General features: G+C 45.9%; 1 protein-coding gene across 3 annotated transcripts in view; it reads right to left on the reverse strand.

Annotated features, from left to right (window-relative positions):
- Positions 1-26,368, reverse strand: part of LOC140393814 (plexin-A2-like) — a 582,987-nt gene that overhangs the window by 233,261 nt on the left and 323,358 nt on the right. For all 3 annotated transcript variants that reach the window (XM_072480284.1, XM_072480285.1, XM_072480282.1), the window contains one exon: positions 11,505-11,605. In XM_072480284.1, coding sequence (XP_072336385.1) covers positions 11,505-11,605 — 101 coding nt within the window. The remainder of the gene's footprint in view (positions 1-11,504; positions 11,606-26,368) is intronic.

A 26,368-nucleotide genomic window follows, 5' to 3' on the forward strand; every position in this document is an offset into this window, starting at 1 on the left:
AAAGATTTACTAGGATGTTACCGGGACTTGATGGTTTGAGTTATAAGGAGAGGCTGGATAGACTGGGACTTTTTTCCCTGGAGCGTAGGAGGCTTAGGGGTGATCTTATAGAGGTCTATAAAATAATGAGGGGCATAGATAAGGTAGATAGTCAACATCTTTTCCCAAAGGTAGGGGAGTCTAAAACTAGAGGGCATAGGTTTAAGGTGAGAGGGGAGAGATTCAGAAGGGCCCAGAGGGGCAATTTCTTCACTCAGAGGGTAGTGAGTGTCTGGAATGGGCTGCCAGAGGTAGTAGTAGAGGCGGGTACAATTGTGTCTTTTAAAAAGCATTTAGATAGTTACATGGGTAAGATAGGTATAGAGGGTTATGGGCCAAGTGCGGGCAACTGGGACTAGCTTAATGGTAAAAACTGGGTGGCATGGACTGGTTGGGCCGAAGGGCCTGTTTCCATGCTGTAAACTTCTATGATTCTAAGGGGGGTTGTGATTCTGTTCAGTAAAAAGGTGGAATTTGGGGTAGCCAGGGAGGTGTGTCTGTGTGTGTGGGTGGAGGGGGCAGGTTGGTGATGGTGAGTGGGGTGTCAGAGGAGCACAGGTGAATGTATATGCACCCAATTGGGACATCACGGACTTGTGGACATGGCAGCTTTCAAGTGTCTGAAATGCCACTGCACACATCAGTATGACAACAGCTTAGCAAGCTGGTGCTAACAGATAAAATATTAGTCAATGGTTAGCTCTCGACTGTCTCAAGAGGGAGCAGCATCTGAAAATCACCATCTCGCCTGCTCTCATTGATGAATATTGCAGAGACATCATCTCCTACTGAGCTCCAATAGGCCTTCACACATCAGAACAGAGTGACCCATTAGTCTACATCGTACACTCAAAGCTCCATGTTCGTAATGTCCTCACAGAGAGTGGCTCAGTAGGATCAGCATTTGGTTATTTACAGGCACTCAAGATCCTGTATTCGCTGACAGATTGCCAAGTTTATGTCCTGCGTTACTATGGCGTTTGGGAGAAACGTGGCCCAGTCAGTATTGATACAGCAATGAATGACAACTTCTTCCCTTCATAGATCCTACTGAGGACTTGGAGATATACCAAATCATCACATTCGTAGCATCACAATCCTCAATGTTATCCAGCTCACAAAAGGCCAATCCTGTCTATATATCTGATGCATCTGCAGCAGACAGGGTTGGTGAAGATGAAAGCAAGTATGTTTTTCATTCTTGTATGTTCCCTCACCACCTTCTGCAACCCCAGTCCAGCAGCTATGTCCTTTAGAACTCAGCCAGCTCTGTATGTGGTGGTACTACTGAGCTACCCTTGGTGATGGACGTTGAAGGCCCCCACCCAGAGTATATTCTGTGCCCTTGCCACCTTCAGTGCTTCCTGCAAGTGGTGTTCAACATGGAGGAATACTGATTTATCAGCTGATGATGGACAGTACATGGAATTCAGCAGGGGGTTTCCATGCCAATGTTTAACCTGAAGCCATGAGGCTTGATGGGATCCAGAGTCAATGTTGAGGGCTCGCAGAGCAACTCCCAACTGTATAACACTGTGCTGCCACCTCTGCTGGGTCTGCCCTGTCTAAGAGAAAGGACATAGCCAGGAATGGTGATAGTGGAGTCTGGGACATTGTCTGTAAGGCATGATGCTGTAAGTCATGATGCTGTATGACTATATCAGGCTATTGCTTGACTAGCCTGTGAGACAGCTCTGCCAAATTTGGCACAAGCCTCCAGATGTTAGTAAGGAGGACTTTGCAGAGTCTTCAGGCCTGGGTTTGCCATTGTTGTTTCCAGGATCCAGATCAATGCTGGATGGCCCATCCGTTTTCATTCCTTTTAAAAAATAAAAAATGTTGATGCAGAAAGGGCGACACAAACGAATAATGCAATGGCAGAAAGTCTCCTTTCTGAGACACACTGGCCTCATACACACATTATCTGCTCTCATATCAGTGTAAAATAGGTCTTGCAATTTTTCAAAAGTTGAACTGTACCACAAACGCATTTTGAATTCCTTTGATGGTTTTCACTTGATAATATTCTGATTTATATAAACCCTATCACTCAGAAATAATCCAGACTATGACAGTCCCCATTACATATTTGCCTTCGAGGAGCAGAGAGAGGCTAGTGGTTGGTTTATATGGAGTTTATAAGAGAGAGCGAGACATAAATTTGACACGCTGAACACTGGGAAGGAGAAGCTGTGCCTCTAATTTATGAAATAGATCCAGTAACAAGCAGAACTGCTGAATAGGCAAAATTGATTCTTCCATAACAGAATTCGGAAAAAAAAGGTTTCATCAAATCGACTTCTGTCCCTTGTGTACTGACAACATTCCAGCGCACAGAGGCAGCCTCATAATGCCAGCAGTACCAATTTCATACCAGGAAATCAATGGTGAACTTTCCACAGCATTACGACAATGATGCACTCAGAAGGGATTCTGTAATTAAGCAGTATTGATTGAGATGATATGCATAGCCTGATGTCCAATCTAATAACACGGTGCATTATTCACCATTATTTCACCCTCATAGTTCAGAAGCGGTGTGCTGAGTGCAGGAACAGAAAACTGCCGCTGAGCATTGCATGTCATTGCGCGTGCCTGCTTCACAATAACATTGGGCAGGTTACAATGGCTTACCGCGTGGTAAACCCAGAACAGCTGAAAAATGAAGTACGATGCGATGCAATTGGGTAAAACTGGCTTGGAGAGTTGTGCAAGGCGGTGAATCGATTCCAGCGGAGGAGACCTGCCCCTGATCTGCATCCCATTTGAACACAGTCTTGATGGGATTGCTCATGCCTCTTAAGCGGCAGCAGGTGGATTCCCATGCTTTAGATATTTTACCCGGATGGATGAATTCCTTATATCTGATGAGATGGCGCACATGGGAATTGAATACGATTAGCAATTGGATGTATTGGTGCCAGATCTCAGATTGTTTGCTTCCCCCATTAAATTTCTGAGGCGACTTTTAATGGTTTCACTCACATTAATGTGCCAACCCACCAATAAAAATTCACCTCTACAACATTTATAGCCAAGCAGTAACTTTAATTTTTACCCCTACATTACTCATTTACTTATACATATTGATTCTCAATGGCTTCTCTTCCCACTTCCACACCGTTATCTCTGGAGAATCGGAGAAACACACCCCACTCAAATATCTACCCCAGGCTCTCTCCTTTTGCTGAGCGCTGGGAAGGAGACTTGAAGCAAAGTGGGCTCGAGCAAAACCTTGATGGTCCAAGAGGGCAACTGTAGGTTGGTGACTCTGTTCTGTGGGCCAGAAGGGTAAAGACACCCTTTGGAGCAGTGGTGTTCTGGTTGGCACAGCCAAAGATCTGAAATTGTGCTTGGAAGGTGAAGCGTTTGTGTGCATGGCGATCCAGGAGAAATGGGTCTTAGAAGGCAAGACTGAAACCCTGGAAGTAATCCTGGTGAGCTTTCCCAGTGAAAACGACATGTGGGAGAGAATTTCCAGGCAAGTTCTTCAAAAGTGTAAATTTGAAACCCTTGTGAGAAAGACAAAATTTAAGAGACTGGTCGGCTCATGGTGTGACAGGCATCTGGATGGGTTGTTGAGAGATCCATAGAATCTGCTGTGGTTGCATCTGTCATTTAAATTGTGGTGTGCCTGAGCACCAGTTGGTTCACATGTAATGAATACTTGCCTTTCTGAGATTGTACATGCCTGCAAAGATATAGCTGGGATGAAGGAATATCCATAGAACTTCTGCAGTGCAGAAGGAAGCCATTCGGCCCATTGAGTCTGCACCAACCCTCCGAAAGAGCACTGGTAGAGGAGAGGAACAAGACTCTGAGGGCAAAGGTGGATGACTTGGAGAACAGGTTGAGGAGACAGAACCTCAGAATCGTGGGGTTGCCAGAAGGAAGGTCAGAGGCCCACTTGAGTACTTTTTCCAGAAGTTCGGTAAGATTTTGGGGGAAGAGACGGGCGAATGTCCCTCCAGAGTTGGATCGGGCCTACGGACTACTTTGGTGGAGTACTTTTTGAACACAATTAGAGTACAATTTTGAACACTCCCGTTCCATAATAAATCCTCCTGCATTCACGTCGCCACTGTGGTACTGATGCGAGTCTCAACAATAGTTGGCTAGCCTGAGTTGCAATGGTGGTTGTAATTTGTTGTGTCTTCCATTGCAACCAGCAACAAAAGAAGCACAGGACACCCTCATGATTGGAAGCATTCACATAGCCCTCCTCCTTGGGCTGCACTTTGCTAACGTTATGAAGGAATGGGAGGTAGTGTTATCTCAACACATTAAAAATTCCAACCTAGGTTCAAATCGTACAAACAAAAAAAAACACTGGAAATATTCAGCAGCTCCATCAGCATCTGTCAGGTCAGAGAAATAGCAGCTTTAAATCTTCATTGGAACAGTTCTAAAACACAAATTGCATTTTTCCTTTACAGTGCCAAACTGGCTGGGCGTTTCCAGAGTTTTCTGTTCTCAGTTTACATTGCCCATAAAGTTTCAATTGAACACGTGGACACTTTGAAAGAGTTTGCACTGGACTGGATTTGCACTGAACTCAAGCATGGAGCTCAAAGGGTGTGAGATGAGCCACTCCAAATAGCCTTGCACCTCCAGGATTTGCTAGATTTCGGATTTAGGTTAGGTCAGGTAGCGGTTCCAGAGTTATCGCCCTTTTCCAGTCCACCTAGGTGTGAAACTATGTTGTATTGACAATGACAAGGGTGATTTCCACGTTTCAAAATCAGCCAGTCATTTTTCAAGTGAGAGTGGCTTTAATAAGTATTTTTTTATGAGACTACTTTGAGGCTCACTCCTACAGCTCCGCCTCACAGACCGAGAACTCCAAACCATTCAGAATTGAAAAGACAAACGGACGCCAGTAATAAAGCCATATGTCAAATTTTCCAACTTGTCAGAACTCTACTCTGCTGCAGTAATCCTTCATGCTGTAATGACCCTGCAGGGCTGAATGCTTTGTACTGAGGGAATATTTCTTTTGCAGAGGTAAGCAATTATATTGTCGCAAGAAGACATTATAATACCACGGTATTCATGAATTGTATTATATTAACTGACAAGTGCATCATGTTAGTCGCATAACTAGGATTCTTTAGAAAACGACTACTGATATATTCCTGCTTACTAAATTGAGAGTGGAATGTTATTTTCATCTCAAGAAATTATTAATGAAGGCTTCACCTTTCGAACCTGGTTTCTCTATCTAAGATTATAGGTCGTGGGCGAAAAACCCATGATGAACAGACTTAAAAACTCCGATTGCTAACCTTATGAAAGGTGGTTCAGACACAATTAACTGAATTAAAGGACTGTTTGCTTTGGCTGCTTAAGGCATTTATTGGCAACAGCGAGGTTACCGTATCTTCAAGCCCTAAAGCAGTCTGGTGTTACACTACATCTGCTAGGGGTTTAGTCTTCATGTCCTTTTAAATCAGCTCCCCCTTCAAACAATTGCTTCCTTCTGTGATCAAGAAACGTAAGCATTATTTCCCCCCAAATGGATATAATGTTGCAGTGGTGCCAGTCGGAAATCATTCAACAAACTAAACTGATCATCACTTCCCCCAAAGCCCAAAGATATTTGAACACGTTTATTCCCCCTGCACCTCTCCCCGCCCCCTAAGCTGAGAGCCTCATTTTTACCCTTCTTCATGACAGCGATGCTGCTCTTTTGGCTTCCCCCCACTCCCCGCTCTCCCACTCTGACCCATTTCTTGATGCTAACTCCCAATCCCACTGCTGTGCAATGCTGTGCTCTGCACAAAGGGGGCTGGATGCTCTGGTCGCCGACGCAGAAATCACGTTCAGCGATCAGCCCGGAGAATCGAAGTCCCTGACCAAATCGGGGGGCGGCGCCGCTTTCGCCATGCTCCGCTCCCTCCAAAGCACCGTATCGACGGCCTCAGGACATTGCTTGAGGCCCGCCCCTGATGCTCCGCCCCCGATCGGCCGTTATCCCGACGGCGTTGGTCTCTCATGGTCTCACACGTTGGGAACTCAGCGTGGCGGCTGCAGGCTCAGTCCAGCACTGCCACAGTCGGGGGAGGGCCGATCTGTGGGCAGGGAAGACTTTATCAGGGGCAGGGGGCACTGTTGGGGGTTGGTCTGGGACACGTAAGCCAGTCAAAGAGGGGGCACTATTTCGCAGGCCGGGTCTGCGAGCGGCCGGCGCCATGTTGCACGGCGCGGCAATTCTCCGGCCCGTGTCGGCAGCTGGAGCCGGGTGCTCTACCTGCCGGCATGCTAGCCCCCAGCTACACAGAGAATCGGTGGCCGTTTTGCACCAAATATTCGGGCGTTAAACGCCACTGTTCTAACCCCGGCATGAGGACATAGCCTCACATTCAGAGAATCCAGCCCAGGAACTCCCATTTGGGAAAAAGCTGTTTCGAAAGCTGGAAGTCAAGGTGCAGCGAATGGCACAAAACCCATGCCCAGAGCTAAGCAACAGCATCAAGAGCTTATGGCAAGTTATCTCAGGGCAGCAAACTCGTGACTGCAGCTCCACCTTTTATTGCAACAGCTGATCAGTCAAGAAGAACAAAAAAATGGCTTGTTCAAATAAAAGCTCTCACATCTGCGCATGCCGATGGTTTCACTCGACGGAAATAAGCAGCAAATTTAATTTCCTCACAAAGGTGGGCTTTGTCTATCCAAATGTGATTTTGTTTTGTGGTCGTTCAGGTCACCAATGAGGTTTTGAAATGTAAATGGCTTTCAATTCGAGTTTAAAGTTTATTTAGCAACAAAGAACCAAAATCCAGACAACCGACACAGCAAGCCGATTTATCTACGTCAATGCAGGGCAAAGGTCAACTATCACTGGTCTCACCTTTCCGATGAACAGCACCCAAATAAAGGAAAAGCAAAACAAGCAAATTCTGATCAGTGTTATTACAAATCTGACGATCTCCTGCGTGTTCAACCAGCAGCTTTTTGAAGCTACTGCCTGGAGACCAACATAAATCAAATATTGATGCTACCTGTTCCCTGCAACATTGCTTCAAAACTTTAGCTTCCCCTTGTCAAGCATACTGGCCAATACAAGAAAGTACTTAAAGACATGGAAGAACAAAGTTTATATGGTGCAAAGTGAAGCTTTGTTTTTAAAAGAATAGATAACTGCAGTGGATTTCGTATTCTTTCAGAGTTGATGAAATCAAGTGGGATATGTACATGATTAACAAGTAGTTTTTGCTGGATTTTACATGGCTGCATTAGTGCAAGCGATCAGTTAAACAAGGTGACTTAAATACATATTCGTCATCAGCACTACCAGCAGAAAGTTTGTCAGTTTAATGTTTATATAAATACCCTGCCACAAGATGTCATCAGTGTATTTTTACGACCACCACAGAACTCAATCTGACATCTTACCTTCAGGAATTGCAACTTGCATATATATCTGCCGGTAGAGTAAATGTGCATTTATGGCCAACTGTTTTGAATTTTTATACTGCTAAGTAAGATCGGCTTTATACACACATTTGAAAATATAGGTGATGTAAAGATCCTCCTGTTTAACTCCCGTTTGTCCCTGTGTATTCCCTCAATTTTCTTTTGTTTTGACTTTTATAATTTGTCAACCTGGACAATTAATGGGACCTATCCCATTAAGATAGACTTCATCTTTAATTTAAAAAAAGAATCCAGCAAGATGTGCTGACATTGGTGATGCCTCATCTTGATGGACTTGGCTGTTGACCAATGAGCTGTTTACTTTGCCGGGCTCTTAGCTGATAGTCTATGCTGATTGGTGCTGACCGTTCCGGAATGTTCTGCCAAGGACAGGAAGGCTTCATCTGGTTTATAGTTTTCATTTTGAACGCAGAGCTGAAGGAGGATTTTTTGAATTTCTGTCTCCCCAAAAGGGTAAATCCCTCTCAAAGACCCCAGTTGGAGGCTCTGTTTTCTCCTCAGCCAAGCTGGTAGATATTCCAGTAAGACTGGACACCAAGTAAGAATAAGACCGAAGCCGAGAGCTGGGTTTGAGGGGAGACAAAGAATCTTAAGGATCCAATCCAAACACGAGCTGGGAGCAGGGTCAGTTGTTAAAAAAGCCTTCTTGCATTCTCATGGGGAGAACTCTGTTCTTTCCTCAAAAAGGCTGCTGGTCATTCTGATGGGGCTGGAAACAAATCAGAATTAAACAGACCTGAAGCGGATCTTTCGAGTGAAGGCTTAAGTTAATAAGAGTTAAAGTGACTCTCCAGAGGGAATCCTACAGCCTGGGTATTCGGACTGAATGTTCCAGCCAGAAGATCCTCGTTAGCCATCCAACCGGTGGTTCTTAATCACTTCTGGGGGGCCATTACTCTAATATAATTATTGCATGTCACATCTTTATTGTTCTTATAAATTAACTGTTGTTGTGTTTCACTTACAAAGCTGGTGCCTATAAGTCATTGGAGCAGTTGAGGGCCAAAGATCTCAGAAACCTTATATGAATGACTGGTTAATTCATTCACTTGTGTTGGGACTCCGGGGCTTGTGGGGCTGGAATGGACCGCGCACTCTCCCAGGGTGTTGTAACAGTGATAACAATTCTTAAAGAAAAATAATTTAAATGACAAATGCTTATAAATCTATAATCCTAATTCTAAGGTGCGATTGTGTATTTGATATACTGGCAACATGGGTATTCAGTGACCCAAGTTCAACAACTGTTTCATTATCTTTCTTTTCAATGGCATCTTTGTCCCGCCTTCAATTAATTTTTTAAAAATCAATATTTTTGGGTCCATCAGAAATTGAAAAAAAACAATTCCATCTGTTCAATTATATACGCTTTGGGTTTTATTGCTGAGTGTAATAGTTGGCGTTATGGTTTCATAAATCATCAAGGAGCAGGAGAAAGACGTTTGATTTCCACAAAACACAAAATCCTTTCATTTATGAAAAGGCCAGAAAATGTATTTGTGGCAAGCATGGAAAAGAAAATGCCTTCAGAAAAATAGTGAATATAATGCCAAAAATCAAGTGTGCCGACTCGATTAACTTCAAAAATGCTTGATTTTCATTATGTTTTCATTCCCCAACTTGGGTATATGCCTTATTCATCACTTCACCGTTGCTATTTACTTGCAATGTTGGAGAATTTTTCAGGTTATTATGGAATGACCCTCAGGGCAGAACTAGTCAATCCTGTCCAGCTATAAATGAGTGCATAAATTTAGGTACCCAGTCTATCTTGCAATAATCTGACATGCTCAACACTTAAAAGGGATTTAGTTTGGGGAAAGAATTTTATAAGATATATCACTCATCACAAAGTGATTTTTTGGTTTTTGAACCGAGATATCATTTTTCTACCTTTTTCCCCCCTGTTCTGACCGAATCCACTGACTACAACTAAGCATATCCCAATGGTCGCACACTTTCAAATATTTCTGGACACTTAAAATTGAAGGGCAGGCCAAAGGATTAGGTGACCAATCAATGCTGCCCCACAGATGGGATCATCATTAGCTTCCAATCTCATCAAATAAAAGTGCAGCACATTATTTAATAATAATGATGTGGAGATGCCGGCGTTGGACTGGACTGGACAACCATAATAATAATAATCGCTTATTGTCACAAGTAGGCTTCAATGAAGTTACTGTGAAAAGCCCCTAGTCGCCACGTTCCGGCGTCTGTTCAGGGAGGCCGGTTCGATAGGCAAAGTGACATTATTTTCCTTTACATGCACAGATCCACCAACAGTTTGATTTGCCCACAGCCTTACCACTCCCTGTTTCAATAGCCTCATTCAGTTTGATAAGCCACTAAGAACTCTGCGCTCCCCCAACTCTGACCTTTTGTGAATCTTGCCGTTCGCCCCCAAATGGGATTTAGCCAAAAAGACCTCAAACTTGATTGAAGCATACATGATCCTAAGGGGTATTGACAGGGTGGGTGTGGAGAAGGTGGTTGCAATCTACTGGCTGTTCACGCCGGCAGGATATTCCGGTCCCATGCCGCTGCCCAGGTTTCCCGGCGATGAGGGGGTGCAGTCACTGGGAAATCCCCAGTTGACAACGGCGGGGCGGTAAATCCCGCTGGCGTTCCGCCTCCACCTCCGAAAAGCACGCGGCAGGTTGGTCGGTAAAACCCATCCGATGTTTTTGCCTGTGGAGGAATCTAGAACTAGAGGTCACTGTTTAAAGGGGGGGGGGGGGGAATTTTTAAAAAAATGGAGGTGAGGCCCAATTATCACTCAGAGGGTCGTGAATCTTTGGGCCTCTCCCCCTCAGACGGTGGTGGAAGCACAGTCTTTGAATATTTTTATGGCAGAGGTGGTTAGATTCTTGGTCAGCAAGAGGGTGATAGGTTATGGGGGGTATTTAAGATGATAGAGAAGGTTAGAGGGGCCGAATGGCCTGCTCCTGGTTCATATATTGGTTACTTCGGAATTTCCTTCCTGCATTTCGGCACCTCTCTTTCTTCCTTTAAGACCCTCAGAATCTGCGTGCCTACCTTAACCGAGCTTTAAGTCACCTAAATATCCCACTGTTTGGCTGGATGTCAAACTTTATCTGATTGTGCTCCTGTCAAAAGGCATGGGTCCTATATTAAATACACTACATGAATGTAAGTTGCGGTTGTTTCCTGCCCCTCTATGCATCTCTCAAAATGCTTCAAGTTAAATTATAAAATCCAATTAGCAAGGCAACAGACAAAAAGCGCCACACATGTAGTTAGCTTCAGGTTCATTTACTGCTGGAATCAAAATACATGAGGGCCACAGGTCCTATGGAGCCTGAAATGTTAAGATCATCGCAGAAAGGCTTAAATAAACTTTACCATCTAGAGCTGAGCACTTTCTCCACGCATAGCATCCTAAGCCACCTAGCAGACAACTTGTTTCCAGTCAGAAGGCAAGTTTTAAAATTGTTACAGGGAATCAGATAAAGTTAATTGTTAAAGAGCTGGGTAAAAATAGCATTGAACAGAGAAGTCACTTTTGCACATAGTGTGGCACAGAGCTGCTTAGACGGCGTTGTTCGAGTTTCACCAATCACAATCTGTGCATTTAATTTTGAATAAAAACAAACCACGCTCCCATGGCACTGAATCCTTCAGAACAAGCTACATTCCAGGTGGAATTACTGGTCTGTTTCGAGTTAGTTGCTCCCAGCAAGGGTGGCAGTGGAAGAGGTACCACAATTGGTCTCAATGGTGGCGGTCTAGAGAAAACAAAAAGCAAGCAACATTCTTGTCCAATTTCTGTGATCCTAGCTGGAAATCGTGCTCGACATTGATTGCCTCATGTTTCTGTATCCTGCCACCACTCAGTCCAAATTCACAGATAAATATCCACTGGAGTCTTGTTAGAGGGTTGAGTGATCTCCAGGGGGTTGAGGGAGAATAAAGGAATATGTTCGGAAAAAAGATCGTTAACCAAGTAAAGCATGTTTCCATTGTTAATAAATAAATGCACCAATGAGCAACTTTTTGATACCTACATGTTGTGAAGCACACACCAGCCGCAGTGAGGGTCTCCAGAACTTAGACATTTGCTGCATGTCTCGTACTGTTCACATGATTCTACCGGCACCCTCGAGAGCTAAAAAAAGAAAACCAAAACACACATCAGGATGAGGCACAGATAGAGTGCACTGGCTTGAAACTCTCTTGTGATATGTTAGCAACATATTCGTTAGAACATACGAAATAGGAACAATTTATACCAATAACCTAGATGAGGGGAGCGAAAGCTGCAAAGATACTTCGGAAAGTGAAGACAACATAAGGAGTTCGCAGATGGATATAGATATCCATGCATGTCCATACAGATGGAGTGAGGGGTAACAAATCTGGCAAATGGAATAAAGGGCTGGATTCTCCATTCCCAGTCGTGTGTTACTCGGCGGCGTGCCAGCCGGAGGAACACTTCGCTGGCAGTGGGTTTCTGTACCCCCCGCCACTTGTCCATGGGATTTCCCATTGAAGCCACCCCACGCCACCGGGAAACCCAATGGTGCGCTGCCGGCGGTAAAAGTGAATCGCAATGGCAGGAGAATTCCGGCCATAATGTGGGAAGATGTGTGTGTAGTTTTCCACTTTGGCAGGAAGAATAAAAAGGCAGAGTTTTACATAAACAGAAACGGCTGCAGAATTCCAAGGTGCAGAGGGATCGAGGCGTCCTAGTGCATGAATCACAAAATATTTGTATGCAGAAAATGGGGTTAGCTTCGATGAATTTTTAGTTGGCATGGACCAGTTTGGGCCAAAGGGCCCATCTCCTTGACTTAGATTCTACAGCAAAAGGAATTATATCCTTTACTATAAAAGAGGAATTAAACATAAAAGTAAGAATGTTATGCTTCAGTTATACAGGGCATAACACCCCATCTTGAATACTGTGAGCAGCTTTGGTCTCCTTCGTTAAAGGAACAATGTAAATGCATTGGAGGCGGTTCAGAGGAGGTTTACCAGATTGATACCTCGAATGAGCGGGTTGTCTTTTTTTTTTGAAGCAGGTGTAATGAGATATTTTAATCAGCGTCTCCAGCAGTATGAGGTCAAAAGGAAAAGTGACTATGCTAACATACCAACAGCCAAAATATTCCCCCAGTCTTCCTGCCATTTCCTTGCAAGGCTCTGACTCTGGGATAAATATTTACTGATGCCAGCAAGCCCTCTGGCACCAAAGCAGCCTTATCGAGCGAGTTGTCTTATTTGGAAAGGTTAGACAGGCTGTGCTCGTTTCCAATGGAGTTTGGAATAATGAGGGGTGACTTGATTGAAGCATACAAGATCCTGAACGGTCTTGATAAGGGGAATGTGGAAAGGATGTTTCCTCTTGTGGGTGAGTCTGGAACTAGAGGGCACCATTTAAAAACTAGGGGTCTCCATTTTGGGACTGAAGCACGATCAATTGCACAAAGACTAAAGTTGGGTACAACTGTGGCTTTATTAGTCAGATGCGTGGCCTCCTGCTGCAGCTGGCGAAATGGCAGGGCACTGGAGGTCATACATATTTATACAGTTCTCCGTGGGCGGAGCCAGCCGGCAGGAGCTACCGGCGAACCTGTAGTGCAGGTCCTACCTTGCATCTCCTATTACAGTGGTTCACCACATTCACCCCCTGTTAAAAGTGAGTCCGGCGGGGGTGACGTGAAACTACATACAATTAGTGCAATTATGTACAGTGGTAGGGAAAGAAAAGTCCATGTTGACGATCCGGAGTCCGTCAAAGGTTCAGCCGGTCCGGTGCTTTGGTGCTTCGTTGGGAACGGCGTAATGGTGGCGGTGAAGTTGGTGCTGGCGGTGGTGGAGGTGGCACTGATGGCGGCGCTGATGCTTGCCAGTCATCGGGGAACTCCGGGAGCGTGCCGAAGTCTTCTTCGTCCTCTTGGGCGCAAATGAAGAGGGGGCGGGGTGGTCAGGTGGGGTCAATATTGGCGGCGCGGTGGGAGGTGGGCGCATTGGTGTGGGGGTGGGGGGGGGGGGGTGTTGGGGTGGAACCTGATGGTGCCAGGTCCCTGAGTGAGACAGTATCTTGGCGGCCATCGGGGAACTCAACGTATGCATATTGAGGTTTGGCATGGAGCAGGTGAACCCTGTCCACCAAGGGGTCCGCCTTGTGGATTTGGACGTGCCTACAGAGAAGGACCGGTCCTGGGGCAGCAAGCCAAGTCGGGAGCGACACCCCGGATGTGGACTTCCTGGGGAAGGTAAAAACACGTTCGTGGGGTGTGTTATTAGTGGCAGTGCACAATAGTGACCAGATGGTGTGTAGAGCGTCAGGGGGGACCTCCTGCCAGCGAGAGGTTGGGAGGTTCCTGGACCGTAGGGCCAGCTGGACGGCCTTCCAAACCGTCCCATTCTCCCGTTCTACTTGCCCGTTTCCCCGGGGGTTGTAGCTGGTCGTCCTGCTGGAGGGTATACCCTTGCTGAGCAGGAACTGACGCAGCTCGTCGCTCATGAATGAGGATCCCCGGTCATTGTGGATGTAGGCGGGGAAACCGAACAGAGCAGGGATGGTGCGGAAGGCCTTGATGAGGGTGGCAGACGTCATATCGGGGCATGGGATGGCGAAGGGGAATCTGGAATACTCATCGACCACACTGAGAATGTACGTGTTACGGTCGGTGGAGGGGAAGGGCCCTTTGAAATCCACGCTGAGGCGTTCAAAGGGGCAGGAAGCCTTCACCAGGCGCGGACGGTCTGGCCGGTAGAAGTGTGGCTTGCACTCTGCACAGACCTGGCAGTCCCTGGTGACTGTCCTTACTTCCTCGATGGAGTAGGGCAGATTGCGAGCTTTGACCAGATGGTACAATCGAGTGACCCCCCGGGGGACAAAGGCTGTCGTGTAGGGCCCGGAGTTGGTCCACTTGTGTGCTGGCACAGGTATCTTGGGAGAGGGTGTCTGGAGGCTCGTTGAGCTTACCGGGGGCGATACAAGATCTCGTAATTATAGGTAGAGAGCTTGATTCCCCACCGCAAGATTTTATCATTTTTGATCTTGCCCCGCTGTGTGTTATTGAACATGAAGGCTACCGACCGTTGGTCCGTAAGGAGAGTGAATCTCTTACCGGCCAGGTAATGCCTCCAGTGCCGCACAGCTTTAACGATGGCTTGGGCCTCCTTTTCGACGGATGAGTGTCGAATTTCAGAGGTATGAAGGGTGCGGGAAAAGAATGCCATGGGTCTGCCTGCCTGGTTTAGAGTGGCGGCAAGGGCGACGTCTGAAGCGTCGCCTTCTACTTGGAAAGGAAGTGACTCGTCCACTGCGCGCATCCCGGCCTTGGCGATGTCTGCTCTGGTGCGGGTGAAAGCGTGTTGTGCCTCGGCCGCGAGAGGGAATTGGGTGGACTGAATGAGTGGGCGGGCCTTGTCCGCATAGTTTGGGACCCACTGAGCATAGTAGGAAAAGAACCCCAGGCAGCGTTTGAGGGCCTTGGGGCAGTGGGGGAGGGGAAGTTCCATGAGGGGGTGCATGCGCTCGGGGTCGGGCCCCGAGAAGTCAGTTTTGGGCTTTATAGCTGAGAATGGCTAACTGGGTCGTGCTGAACACACACTTCTCTTTGTTGTAGGTCAGGTTGAGAAGAGTGTCAGTGCTGAGGAATTTATCGAGGTTGGCATCGTGGTCCTGCTGGTCATGGCCGCAGATGGTGACATTATCTAAGTACGGAAAGGTGGCCCGCAAACCGTACTGGTCGACCATTCGTTCCATCTCTCTTTGGAAGACCGAGACCCCATTTGTGACACCGAAAGGGACCCTAAGGAAGTGGTAAAGGCGACCGTCCACCTCGAAGGCAGTGTATGGCCGGTCCGACTTCCGGACGGGGAACTGGTGGTAGGTGGATTTCAGGTCAATTGTTGAGAAGACCCGGTACTGCACAATCTGATTGACCAGATCAGGTATGCGTGGGAGGGGGTAAGCGTCGAGCTGCGTGTACCGATTGATGGTCTGGCTGTAGTCCATGACCATCCTGTGTTTCTCCCCAGTTTTAACCACTACCACTTGGGCTCTCCAGGGGCTGTTGCTGGCCTCGATAATACCCTTCTTAAGCAGCCATTGGACTTCGGACCTGATGAAGGTCTTGTCCTGGGTGCTGCACCGTCTGCTCCTAGTGGCAACGGGCTTGCAATCCGCAGTTAGATTGGCAAAAAGGGAGGGGGGATCGACATCGAGGGTCGCGAGGCCGCAAATGGTAAGGGGGGGTAAGGGCCTGCCGAATTTGAGGGTGAGGCTTTGGAGGTTGCCCTGGAAGTCCAGGCCCAACAAGAGTGCAGCGCAAAGATTAGGAAGGACATAGAGGCGGAAGTTACTAAATTCTACGCCCTGGACCGTGAGGGTGACTGTACAAAAGCCTCGGATCGGGACGGCGTGGGATCCGGAGGCTAGGGAGATCCTTTGATTGGCAGGGTGGACCGTGAGGGGGCAGCGCCTTACTGTATCTGGGTGAACGAAGCTTTCGGTGCTCCTGGTGTCCAGCAGGCACAAGGTCGCGTGGCCGTTGATTTTAACCGTCGTCGACGCGGTGGCCAGGTTGTGCGGGCGAGATTGGTCCAGTGTCATCGAAGCGAGTTGCGGGTAGCCATCGGATGCTTCGGGTGGCGAGCGTATGCGGTTCCGATGTCGGGATGTCCGGAGACCCTGTGGGGAACAGGATGGCGGCGCCCATTGCGGGGTCAGGACAAGATGGCGGCGCCCATTGGTCGCACATGGACCCGGGAGGAGAATATGGCGACCCCCATTGTGCGTCTGCCGTGGGGGAGGGGGCGATAGCAGGCGCGATCGCAGCGACTGCGCGTGTCTGGCACACAGCCGCGAATTGGCCCTTTTTACTGCAGGCTTTACAAACGGCAGTGCGGGCCGGGCAGTGTTTGCGGGGGTGCTTCTGCTGACTGCAGAAGTAGCAGTGGGGACCCCCAGGGTGCGCAGATCGGCGTGCGGTGCAGGCGTATTGGGAAGGCAGGGCCCCGGATGAGGAGGTAGTCGGCGGGGTCCAGGAGGGGTAGGAAGGAGTAGAAGGGTGAGCAACGCGGCGGGAGGGGTACGATTGTACGTTACGGGATGCAACCGTCATGGAGAGCGCCAAGGTTCTCGTCTCCGCCAGTTCGAGCACGGCCCCTTCCAGTAATCGTTCTCGGATGCGGTTCGACACAATCCCCGTCACAAAGGCATCGCGCATGAGGAGATTTGCGTGTTCGGCGGCTGTGACGGCCTGACAGTCACAGTCCCGGACAAGTGGAATTAGGGCCCGCCAGAAGTCTTCGATGGACTCACCCAGTAGTTGCGAGCGCGTGGCGAGTAAATGCCTGGCGAAGAGCGTGTTCGCCTTCTGCGCGTAGTGTTCCTTAAGGAGTTCCATTGCTTTTGTGTAATTCGTGGCGTCTTGGATCAACGGGAACACGCTGGAGCTCAGTCTGGAGTACAGGACGTTTATCTTCTGAGCCTCCTTTGGCGCGGGGTCTGCCGCATTGATGTAAGCTTCAAAACATGCCAGCCAGTGAGTAAAGTCTTTCCTGACGTCGGGTGAGTGCGGATCCAGCTGCAGGCAATCGGGCTTAATTCGGATATCCATTCTGTGGAAAAATCTGACTGTAATAAATTGATGCACGATCAATTGCACAAAGACTAAAGTTGGGTACAATTGTGGCTTTATTACAGTCAGATGTGTGGCCTCCTGCTGCAGCTGGCGAAATGGCAGGGCACTGGAGGTTATACATATTTATACAGTTCTCCGTGGACGGAGCCAGCCGGCAGGAGCTACCGGCGAACCTGTAGTGCAGGTCCTACCTTACATCTCCTGTTACAGTGGTTCACCACAGGGACAAAGGCGAGGTGAATTCTCAAAGGGTTGTGCGACGTTGGAACTCGACAAATGAAGGCAGTGGAAGCGGAGGTCATTGAATATTTTTAAAGGCAGAGGCAGATAGATTCTATTAGGTAAGGGAATGAAATGTGATCAGTGGTAGATGGGAATGTGAAGTTCAAAACACAAACAAATTAGCAAATTAGCAATGGTCTTATTGAATGGCACAGCAAGCTCGAGGGGCCAAATGAGGGGCTGGTTCAGCACAGTGGGCTAAGATAGCTTTCTTGTAATGCAGAACAAGACCAGCAGCGCCGGTTCAATTCCCGTTCCAGCCTCCCCGAACAGGCGCCGGAATGTGGCGACGAGGGGCTTTTCATAATAACTTCATTGAAGCCTACTTGTGACAATAAGAGATTATTATTATTAAATGGCCTACACTTGTTCCAATTCAGTATGTTTTAGTCGGTCATTTGCCACCTTGAGCCTGTTTCCTCATTGAAGAAGAGCACGGCTAATTATGCACATCAAATCCATTTTCCATTCTCTGCCTGTACACTTCGGTGTCCGAACGTTCTTTGATCTCATTCTTAAATCTACTCACTAAGAAGTCATAACCCTCTGGGGCAGAGAATGACAAAAAAAATCACAGCTCTTGTGTGAAGAAATTTCTCCTTGCTCTGAATGGTCAATCCTTATCCTGATACCAGCCTCTCAGCATCTATCCTTAATACCTGCCCATCCAACCCCTCTGTAATGTTCATGTCGGATGGCCTGATTTATATTACACAACACTTGTAGCTCAAGCTATAAATGATTCATTAACATTTACTGTGGGTTAAAAATACACAAAACAACAGGTGAATAACAGTATGAACATGCTCAAGCAACCTTTCTACCAGCTCCCTCGTCAATCTGAGGTCACCTGACTCTAACGTTCACTTCTATACTAATGATATTCCTAGCGGTGGTCAGTCGGTGAATTACGACTCAACCATGATATCACTACACCCTTTACTTATAATAATCCATAATCTTTATTATTGTCACAAGTAGGTTTACATTAACACTGCAATGAAGGTACTGTGAAAAGCCCCTAGTTGCCACATTCCGGCGCTTGTTCGGATCCACAGAGGGAGAATTCAGAATTTCCAATTCACATAACAGCCCATCTTTCAGGACGTGTGGGAGGAAACCGGAGCACCTGGAGAAAACCTACACAGACACGGGGAGAACGTGCAGACTCCGTGCACAGACAGTGGCCCAAGCCAGGAATCAAACCTGGGACCCTGGTGCAGTGAAGCGACAGTGCTAACCACTGTGCTACCGTGCCACCCTTTCAAAGACGCTAACCCATTTATTTTAAATATTAATAAACTAGCACATCCTAAACATGAAGAGAGTATGCTTTTAATTTAATTCATCAACTGATGGCAACTGGCCTGAAAGTCCAGCTGGATTTTCGTTTGGACATCAGTGATCATTAGTGATATTCATCAATGACTGCATTTTATAGCAACCTGAACATTACCTGGGGCAACTGAGCAACTTTGAAAGAGACTTCAAACAAGCACCTTAAAAAGCTGGCCTTTTCTGTTTGCACAAATTATTATTTGATGAAAGAGGTTTTGTCACAAATAGGACCATTCAACAGCGTTTTTTGTTTGCCTATTTGGTGAACCAGGGAGGAAATTATTCATCTTAAACCAGCTGATCAGGGATCTTAACAGAAAAATATTCAGCGCAGCTGAGATGTGTAGGCATTTATATTTCATATGCATATACCCGTGCCATTTTAAAATGCATGAATAGTGTTCTCATTATTTCCCATTAGAGTTTTCCTCATTCAGACAGCAGATATTCAGTTGCTTAAAATTAAGATTCTCTCGGATCTCCAGAGCACAATCCTGAAGAAACATTTCATGGAAGGAATTTTTTGAACAATGCTGGATGGAACCTACAGCTGAAAATGGATCTGGCCTTCGAAAACGCCTCTCAAATCAGGGTTTAAAACAGGATGAGCAGCAAGGTAAATCAGACAAGGAGGTGGGGGGAAGGGAGGGGCGGGGGATTGCATTTTAAAGAACTCTTTCGGTTTAAGCCGTAACAGCAACATATCAAAACGAGGATATTACTTAGTCCCTCGGGCTGGTTGGGTGGCCTGATGGCTTTCCTACATTGGGAAAAGGTTAAGTACACCGTTAAGGGGTCGGTGAAAGGTTCTAACTAAGATGGCAGCCATTAATTTCCCTTTTCAAAGAGTTAGTCACCGTCAGTTGTTAAGGGGGTTTTGGTTTAATGTGGGGGGGGGGGGTGATTAAGATTGGGTGTGTTCTTGATTGATGATGGTGTTCTTTTTATATTGTAACTTGAATCATCTATTTTATATTATGTTATTCAGTTTATAACAAAAAACATTTTCAATAAAGATATTTGGAAACAAAACATTAAAACATTTGGTGGCTCTTAACCTTTTCCACTACTTTAAAGCATTCAGCTTCAGATATTTACACAAAATCATTTAGTTGATGTTGTCTGACACAAAGCATAATCAAACTGTCAGTATAAAAGCCGTAGATAGTAAAGGTTAACCATTGGGCATTATCACAGAGTGATAAGCTGCGGATAAAATGCACATAAAAGGGAATCTAATTATAATATAACTGACTGATAGGAGTCACTTTTTAAAAGGCCGAAATAATTTGGGGTCCAGTCTACCTGATTAAAGATGAGTGGGGAGAGGAATGTGAAAAAGAAAGGAAGGGCTAGGATTCAGGCTGTTATCTATATGTATCAACAGAGCATCTGCAGAATATTCAGAGCCGTTCTTTATATATTTGCTGATTTTGCGAAGGAACACAGTGCAATATTCATATTAAGTTGCATGTCTAAATTTCAGTAGCATTCTTAATTATGGAAACCGGACAGGGAGACGCACGTAATAATCCATTCGTCAAAGGTCTTTTTCATGTCCAGCTGAATCTGTGGAGAGTGATGCTTCCACCTGTCTCAAATAAAGAACAACTGCAGCCTACTCTCTTAGCACAGCTATTGAAACCCTAGACAAATCCAACAGCTGAGGCTGGTCTGGCTCAATAGCACTAGTGTCCTTCCTCTACAATAGGCATTTTCACACTGTACAGCTAAAGGAGAGACAGACACATGCTGAAGAACCATGGTGTGGAAGAGTAAGCAAGTGGCCACCACTGCTCAACACTTGGCTACTACATCTGTTTCTATACCCACCCATATCATTACACTGAGCCTTTGGAACAAAGGATGCTCTTGATGGCTGCACTGCTGCCATGACTAATAAATGGGAACTATGCAAACAATTTGGGTTCAGCAATGTGTCATCTGGCTGTGAGAAGGATGTTTATTTTATTCCAACATCAAGCAACAGGTTATGATAATGTCACGGGATATGACAGTGCGTGAAATGGTATTTTAAAAGTGTCAGGCTGCAAACCAAACTCATCCTAAAAGGCATTTTTTCCTTTCTTTCCCCCAATTTTGCCTTTCATATTAATTCCTGCAAGTTGTGCCACCGTCACGTCAGTGATTCCTTCTCTTCTGAAGCTCCTTTTTTTTCTTTCCCAGTCGATGCCATTGCAGGTTTGCCATTGAGCTGTAACAGTATTTCCTTCCTTCCAGTTTTCAGTTTAAAATGAGATGGTGCGGCATTTTAAGAACTGCTAACTCGGTAAGATAATTTTTTTCACAATCCTATTATAAAAGGATAATTACGACATAGTCACCATATTTCCACATTCTCCCTTTCGCCTCTCTCCGTTATGTTAATAGGTCTTCTCAGTTTTGACGTAAATGTACCAGTAACTTGCGCCCGGGAAGAAATCTAGGTTCATGCATTAGTGATCTCCTAATTATAACTGGCCCATGCCTGCTAGTTACAGGATTAAAGCATTGTGCGGCATTATTACCCATTCAACAGCTTTGCAACTTCAAGTGGCACACAAACAGTTGAAGCACCGTTTTCCCCCTCGAATATTATTACTCTCTTGTAAAGAGGGTTCTACCAAGCTGGATAAAACTTTCCCTCCAGGAGATATTTCAGCTGACAGTTAATTGATGCTACAGTTCAAATTGTGCATCTCATACTTTCATGCAGCCAATTGGGGTACATCCATAAATCGTTCCATTTTCTTCTTTTTCCTTTTCTTTTCATGTACTTAATGATCTGTTGAGCTGCTCACAGAAAAATACTTTTCACTATACCTTGGTACACGTTACAATAAACAAATCCAATCCAATCCAATAAGGAGGACAACCTCCCCTTGCGAGAAAGGATCGACAGGGAACAAAAAAGACAATTCTTTGACTTTCTGCCCCCCTCAAATTATTTTAAATCCATCCAAAGACCACTGAAATACTTCCAAGAACATGTTCTGATAGCACGCCGCACTCGGTACAGGAAAGTCAACAAAGGAGACATTGCTGTAACTGACTACATATTAGAAAAGGTGATTGACAGCAGGATACAAACATTTTCCACCCACATCACAGGCCTAGCTAGACACACGGCTAGCTGGACCCAAATCTATTGCTCAAGCACAATATCTTGCCCAATGAAAACCTTTCATACATTATTATAAATCACGGAAACGATGATGGTACAGATGAATGGTAACCAAGAGAATAGCCAATGTCCTGTCATACTAGAACAGAAACCAAATATAAACATTGGCATGATACATGTTGGTTATTATTCCATACAAAATTCTGCATGGTATATTGGCGCACGTTTTCTCCTGCATTGGCTTATAGACATGGGCATTCTCCATTTCAAAGAAAAGCAGAAAAGTCTTCAAAGCCACAGTTCGACAGATAAACCAACACAAAACAGTGGGAGCATTTTCAAAGACAACTCTATTAAAGGGAATTTTCTAGCATTCAAAAGATAATATTCAGCATTTCAGAAGAAAGGCACACTCAAACATTTCATTCCTTATGGGGAGGAAGTGCGCGGAATTCAATAGTTGTGAAGGAATTCAGTGCCCTGGGGATTAGACATGTAGCGTGTTGTGTGTTACAGTAATGGGTAGAATATAACATTACCAAATAAAACACAACCAACAACTGACACTTTAGAAGCCATACACTGAACTACAATGGGAAATACGTTTACATTGTTTGTATCAATCATACACATGGCTGCCTGTATGTACCTCTAAATAATTAATTCCAGTGGTTGATGTTTTCATTAGTAAAGGACTGAAATACTTCATTTTAATGTAACTTCTGGGTGAAGTACATCAAGGCGACAATAATCTGAAGAGAGTGAAGGTCAAAATAATAAAAGATACTGGTCGTGTTGCTGGAAGATGAAGCAGGAATGCACTCGCTAGGAGATAAACCCCATTCTGGCCAACTCCCAGCCAAAGCGAGGGAAGAATGACTGCAGTAAAATGGGAAAGTACCAAGCAACATTGTGTCCTTCTTCTCTGGAGGGAAAAAAATAGTTTAAAAAATGACAAGGATTTTACAATGTAATTGCTTGCAATTGGCAGCACAATCGATCACATGGTTGCACTTTGAGTCGATTTAACGATCAATCTCTTGCTGTACCTCCACCAGAATCACTGATAAGTAGATCTGACTATTTGAAATGATTAGACGTGGGAAAGCTTCCCAGGTTAAATTAAAACTAGTAGTCCTAATTCTTCACATACGTACACACATGCACGCAAGTGGAAATGATTAGAAATCTCTCATCAAGTGAGAGTACAGCATATTAAAACTGTATGTGCCCTAGGTGAATGGTTATAATCTCTACAAAGTAAGCTGCATTGTATTGCACCTCATGCATTTTGTATTACAAAATAAATAAGCCAAGCTTTTGGAGATGTTAATGTGCTTCACTGCAGGCTATGACTGAAACTGAAATTCGTGACCAGGGAAATTATATTAGTTATAATCATCACTATAAGATCATACAAGTCTTACAGAAATATATTTACTGCCCAGGGCGGAATAGCTTTTTTCATGTGTTTTTTTTTTAAAACAAAAGAGCACAACCAGAATTTATTTGTCAAACAGGATTTTATATACATACCCACAATTGATAGGACAAAAATATTTCAGCAATTTTAACAGAACAGCAATTACATCTAAGGTTACTAAAATAAAATCTCAATTTGAAACACTTTTAAACTGGTGGTTGCCATGGCAACCGCTGAGCTCTTCCCACAGCAGCAATCCGAAGGGCAGCCCATAAAACAGCTAACTCCATTAGAAGTACTTGGGTCATACAGGTCAAATAGCGAATGTTTTTCTAACGCTTTCGGGTATCAAGAAGAAATTCAACTCATTTGCTTTTATAATTAGAGATATTCATCTCACTGACAATTTGGAGAGCAAATCAGAGTTTTGACTAAATATATTTTGGCCTTCAGGATCTGGAGTGGTTCAATCCAGAATGGCTAAATTCCATGGCAAATCTATTCGGAAATATATTGTTGGCTCTCCCTTCGTAGCCAGGATGCCTTCCAGGAGTCTGAAGATGGCTGACGAGGCACATTCAAGATTTGCAGACTTTATGGCGCATGGGGCATTTCTTGTCCTGTCTGGTTGTCTGTTCTGTGTTTAGGCCATGGAGTGTTCCGTTTACCGCTTTTCCTCCTCATTTGGTGGTTGTTGGGTCTCAAATTGCTGGATCCTTCCCACAGACTCTGCCACCACCTGGTTCACTCCAAGGCAATGTTCAATGCTGCCTTTCATGTTGGCTTTCAGCACATCCTCCCCTGGTGCATCTGCCTTGACTGAACCGGAAGAAAACCATCTGTTTTAGGAGCCTGGTGTCTGACATCCAAACTACATGGCCAACCAAACAAAGCTGTTGGTGAATAGTCATGGCCTTAATACTTGTGGTGTCTTTTTGCAAGAAGCCACTGATACTGGTAGATCTATCCTCCCACTTAATATACAAGACATTCTGCAGGCAACACTGACGGTACGACTATGCTGCTTTGGGGTGCCTCCTCTATGTTATCCATGTTTCAGCCCCATACATTTATTTTTGGAAACATATTTTCATGCAACATTTTAAAATTTTTACACCCGACGCTCCCCCCCCCCCCCCCCCATCACTGCGCACCCCCCATCCCCCCTTCTTGGTAGCAACTAAGTCTCCAGAATATCAAATAAACAACCCCCAATCTGTGGTGGAACCCCTCATCCGCCCCTCTCGGAGCAAACTTCACCAAAATCCCCCAGGCACACCGAACCTCTGGGGAAGAAGCTGACCTCCACCCTATCAAAGCTCGCCTGCGGATAGTCAACGAGGCGAAGGCTAAAACGTCTGCCCCCACTCCCGTCTGCAACTCAGGTAGGTCTGACAGCTCAAATATGGCCTCTGAGGGACCCAACTCCAATTTCATATGCAGGTCCTTGGATCTAGTGCTGAAAAACGACCCCCAACATTTCTCTACTTAGGGCAGGACCAGAGCACATGGACATAGTTGGCTGGGCTCCGCCCACACCGCTCGCAACTATCTTGCACCTGCTCAAACAGCTGGCTCATCCTTGCCTTCAATAAGTACGCCCTATACACCACTTTTAGTTGAATCAACCACAGGTTCGCACATGGATTCGAGGCATTGATCCTTTGCAGCATTTTGCACCATAATCCTTCTTCCAGCCTCGTCCTCAGCTCTTCTTCCCATTTGGTCTTAATCCCTTCCATAAACTCCTTGTCCTCCTCCATAATCCTACAATAGATGATTCCACTCTCCAACATCCCGACAGCACCTCCTTCAACAATGAAGAGGAAGACGGTGCCACCGGAAAACTCGGGAAAGCCTTTCATGCAAAATTTCACACCTGCATATACCCAAAGTCCTCTTCATGCTACAGCCCATAATTCACCCCCAGCTCCTCCAAACTTGTGAATCTTCCCTTTTCATCTCTTTTACCCCTTTCTGTTCCCATCCTCGGAACCTCACAACCATCCTCCCTGGCTCAAACCCATGATTCCCTTTTATCGGCATCACCCTTGACCCTGCCCTCAACTTGAAGTGCTTTCATAATTGCCCCCAAATCTTCAGCGTGGCTGCCACTACCGGATCCCCGGGGAAAGCGGCAGCAGCGCCGTTACTTGCGCCCGCATCCCTGACCCCTTACAGGTCCCTGCCTCCATCCGCATTCACAAAGCTTCAGTCTCCTTACTCCAACCCCGCACCTCGCTGCCCAGTAATAGTGCAACAAATTCGGAAGAGCCAAAACTTCTGACTGCCACCCTGTTTGGAGCACCGCATTCCTTATCCTCGCAACCTTCCCTGCCCAGGCAAATGACGAGACCAGCCTATCCACCGCTTGAAAAAATGCCTTCGGCAAAAAGACTGGTGGTCACTGGAATAAAAACAGAAACTGTAGCAAAATATTAATTTTGACTGCCTGCACCCGGCCATCCAACGACAAAGGGAGGCTACCCCACCATCCCAAATCCTCCTTCACGTTCCCCACCAGGCTCGCAAAATTTAGCGTAGGAGTCGTGCCCAGTCCCACGCTACCTCGCCCCCCCCACCCCCACCAGTACTTAAAGTGAGTTGTCGCTACCCTAAATGGCAAATCCTTCCACCCCGTCCCTACACCTGGAGGAGACACAACAAAATACTTGCTCTTCCCTTAATTCGATTTGAACCCCGATAAAAGTCCAAATTTCTCTAGCAACGCCATCATGTCCCTCACCGATGGGCCCGGATCTGAAATGTACTGCAGTAAGTCATCTGCGCATACAGACACCCTGTGCCCAACCTGCCTCTCGCTATCCCTCTCCATATGTCCGATCCCCTCAGCGCAATCGCTAAGGGCTCAATCGCCAATGTGAACAAGAGGGGGGACATGAGGCATTCCTGCCTCGTTCCCCGGAATAGTGGGAAGTACTCCGACTACGTCTCATTCATCCGCACGCAAGCTGTCGGATCATTGTATTGCAATTTTACTCAATCCACAAACTTCGACCCAATCCCAAACTTCTTCAGTACCGCAAACCGATAACTCCACTCCACTCTGTCAAATGCTTTCTACGCATCAAATGCTAC

The sequence above is a fragment of the Scyliorhinus torazame genome, chromosome 17 (assembly GCF_047496885.1).
Source record: "Scyliorhinus torazame isolate Kashiwa2021f chromosome 17, sScyTor2.1, whole genome shotgun sequence".
NCBI lineage: Eukaryota > Metazoa > Chordata > Chondrichthyes > Carcharhiniformes > Scyliorhinidae > Scyliorhinus > Scyliorhinus torazame.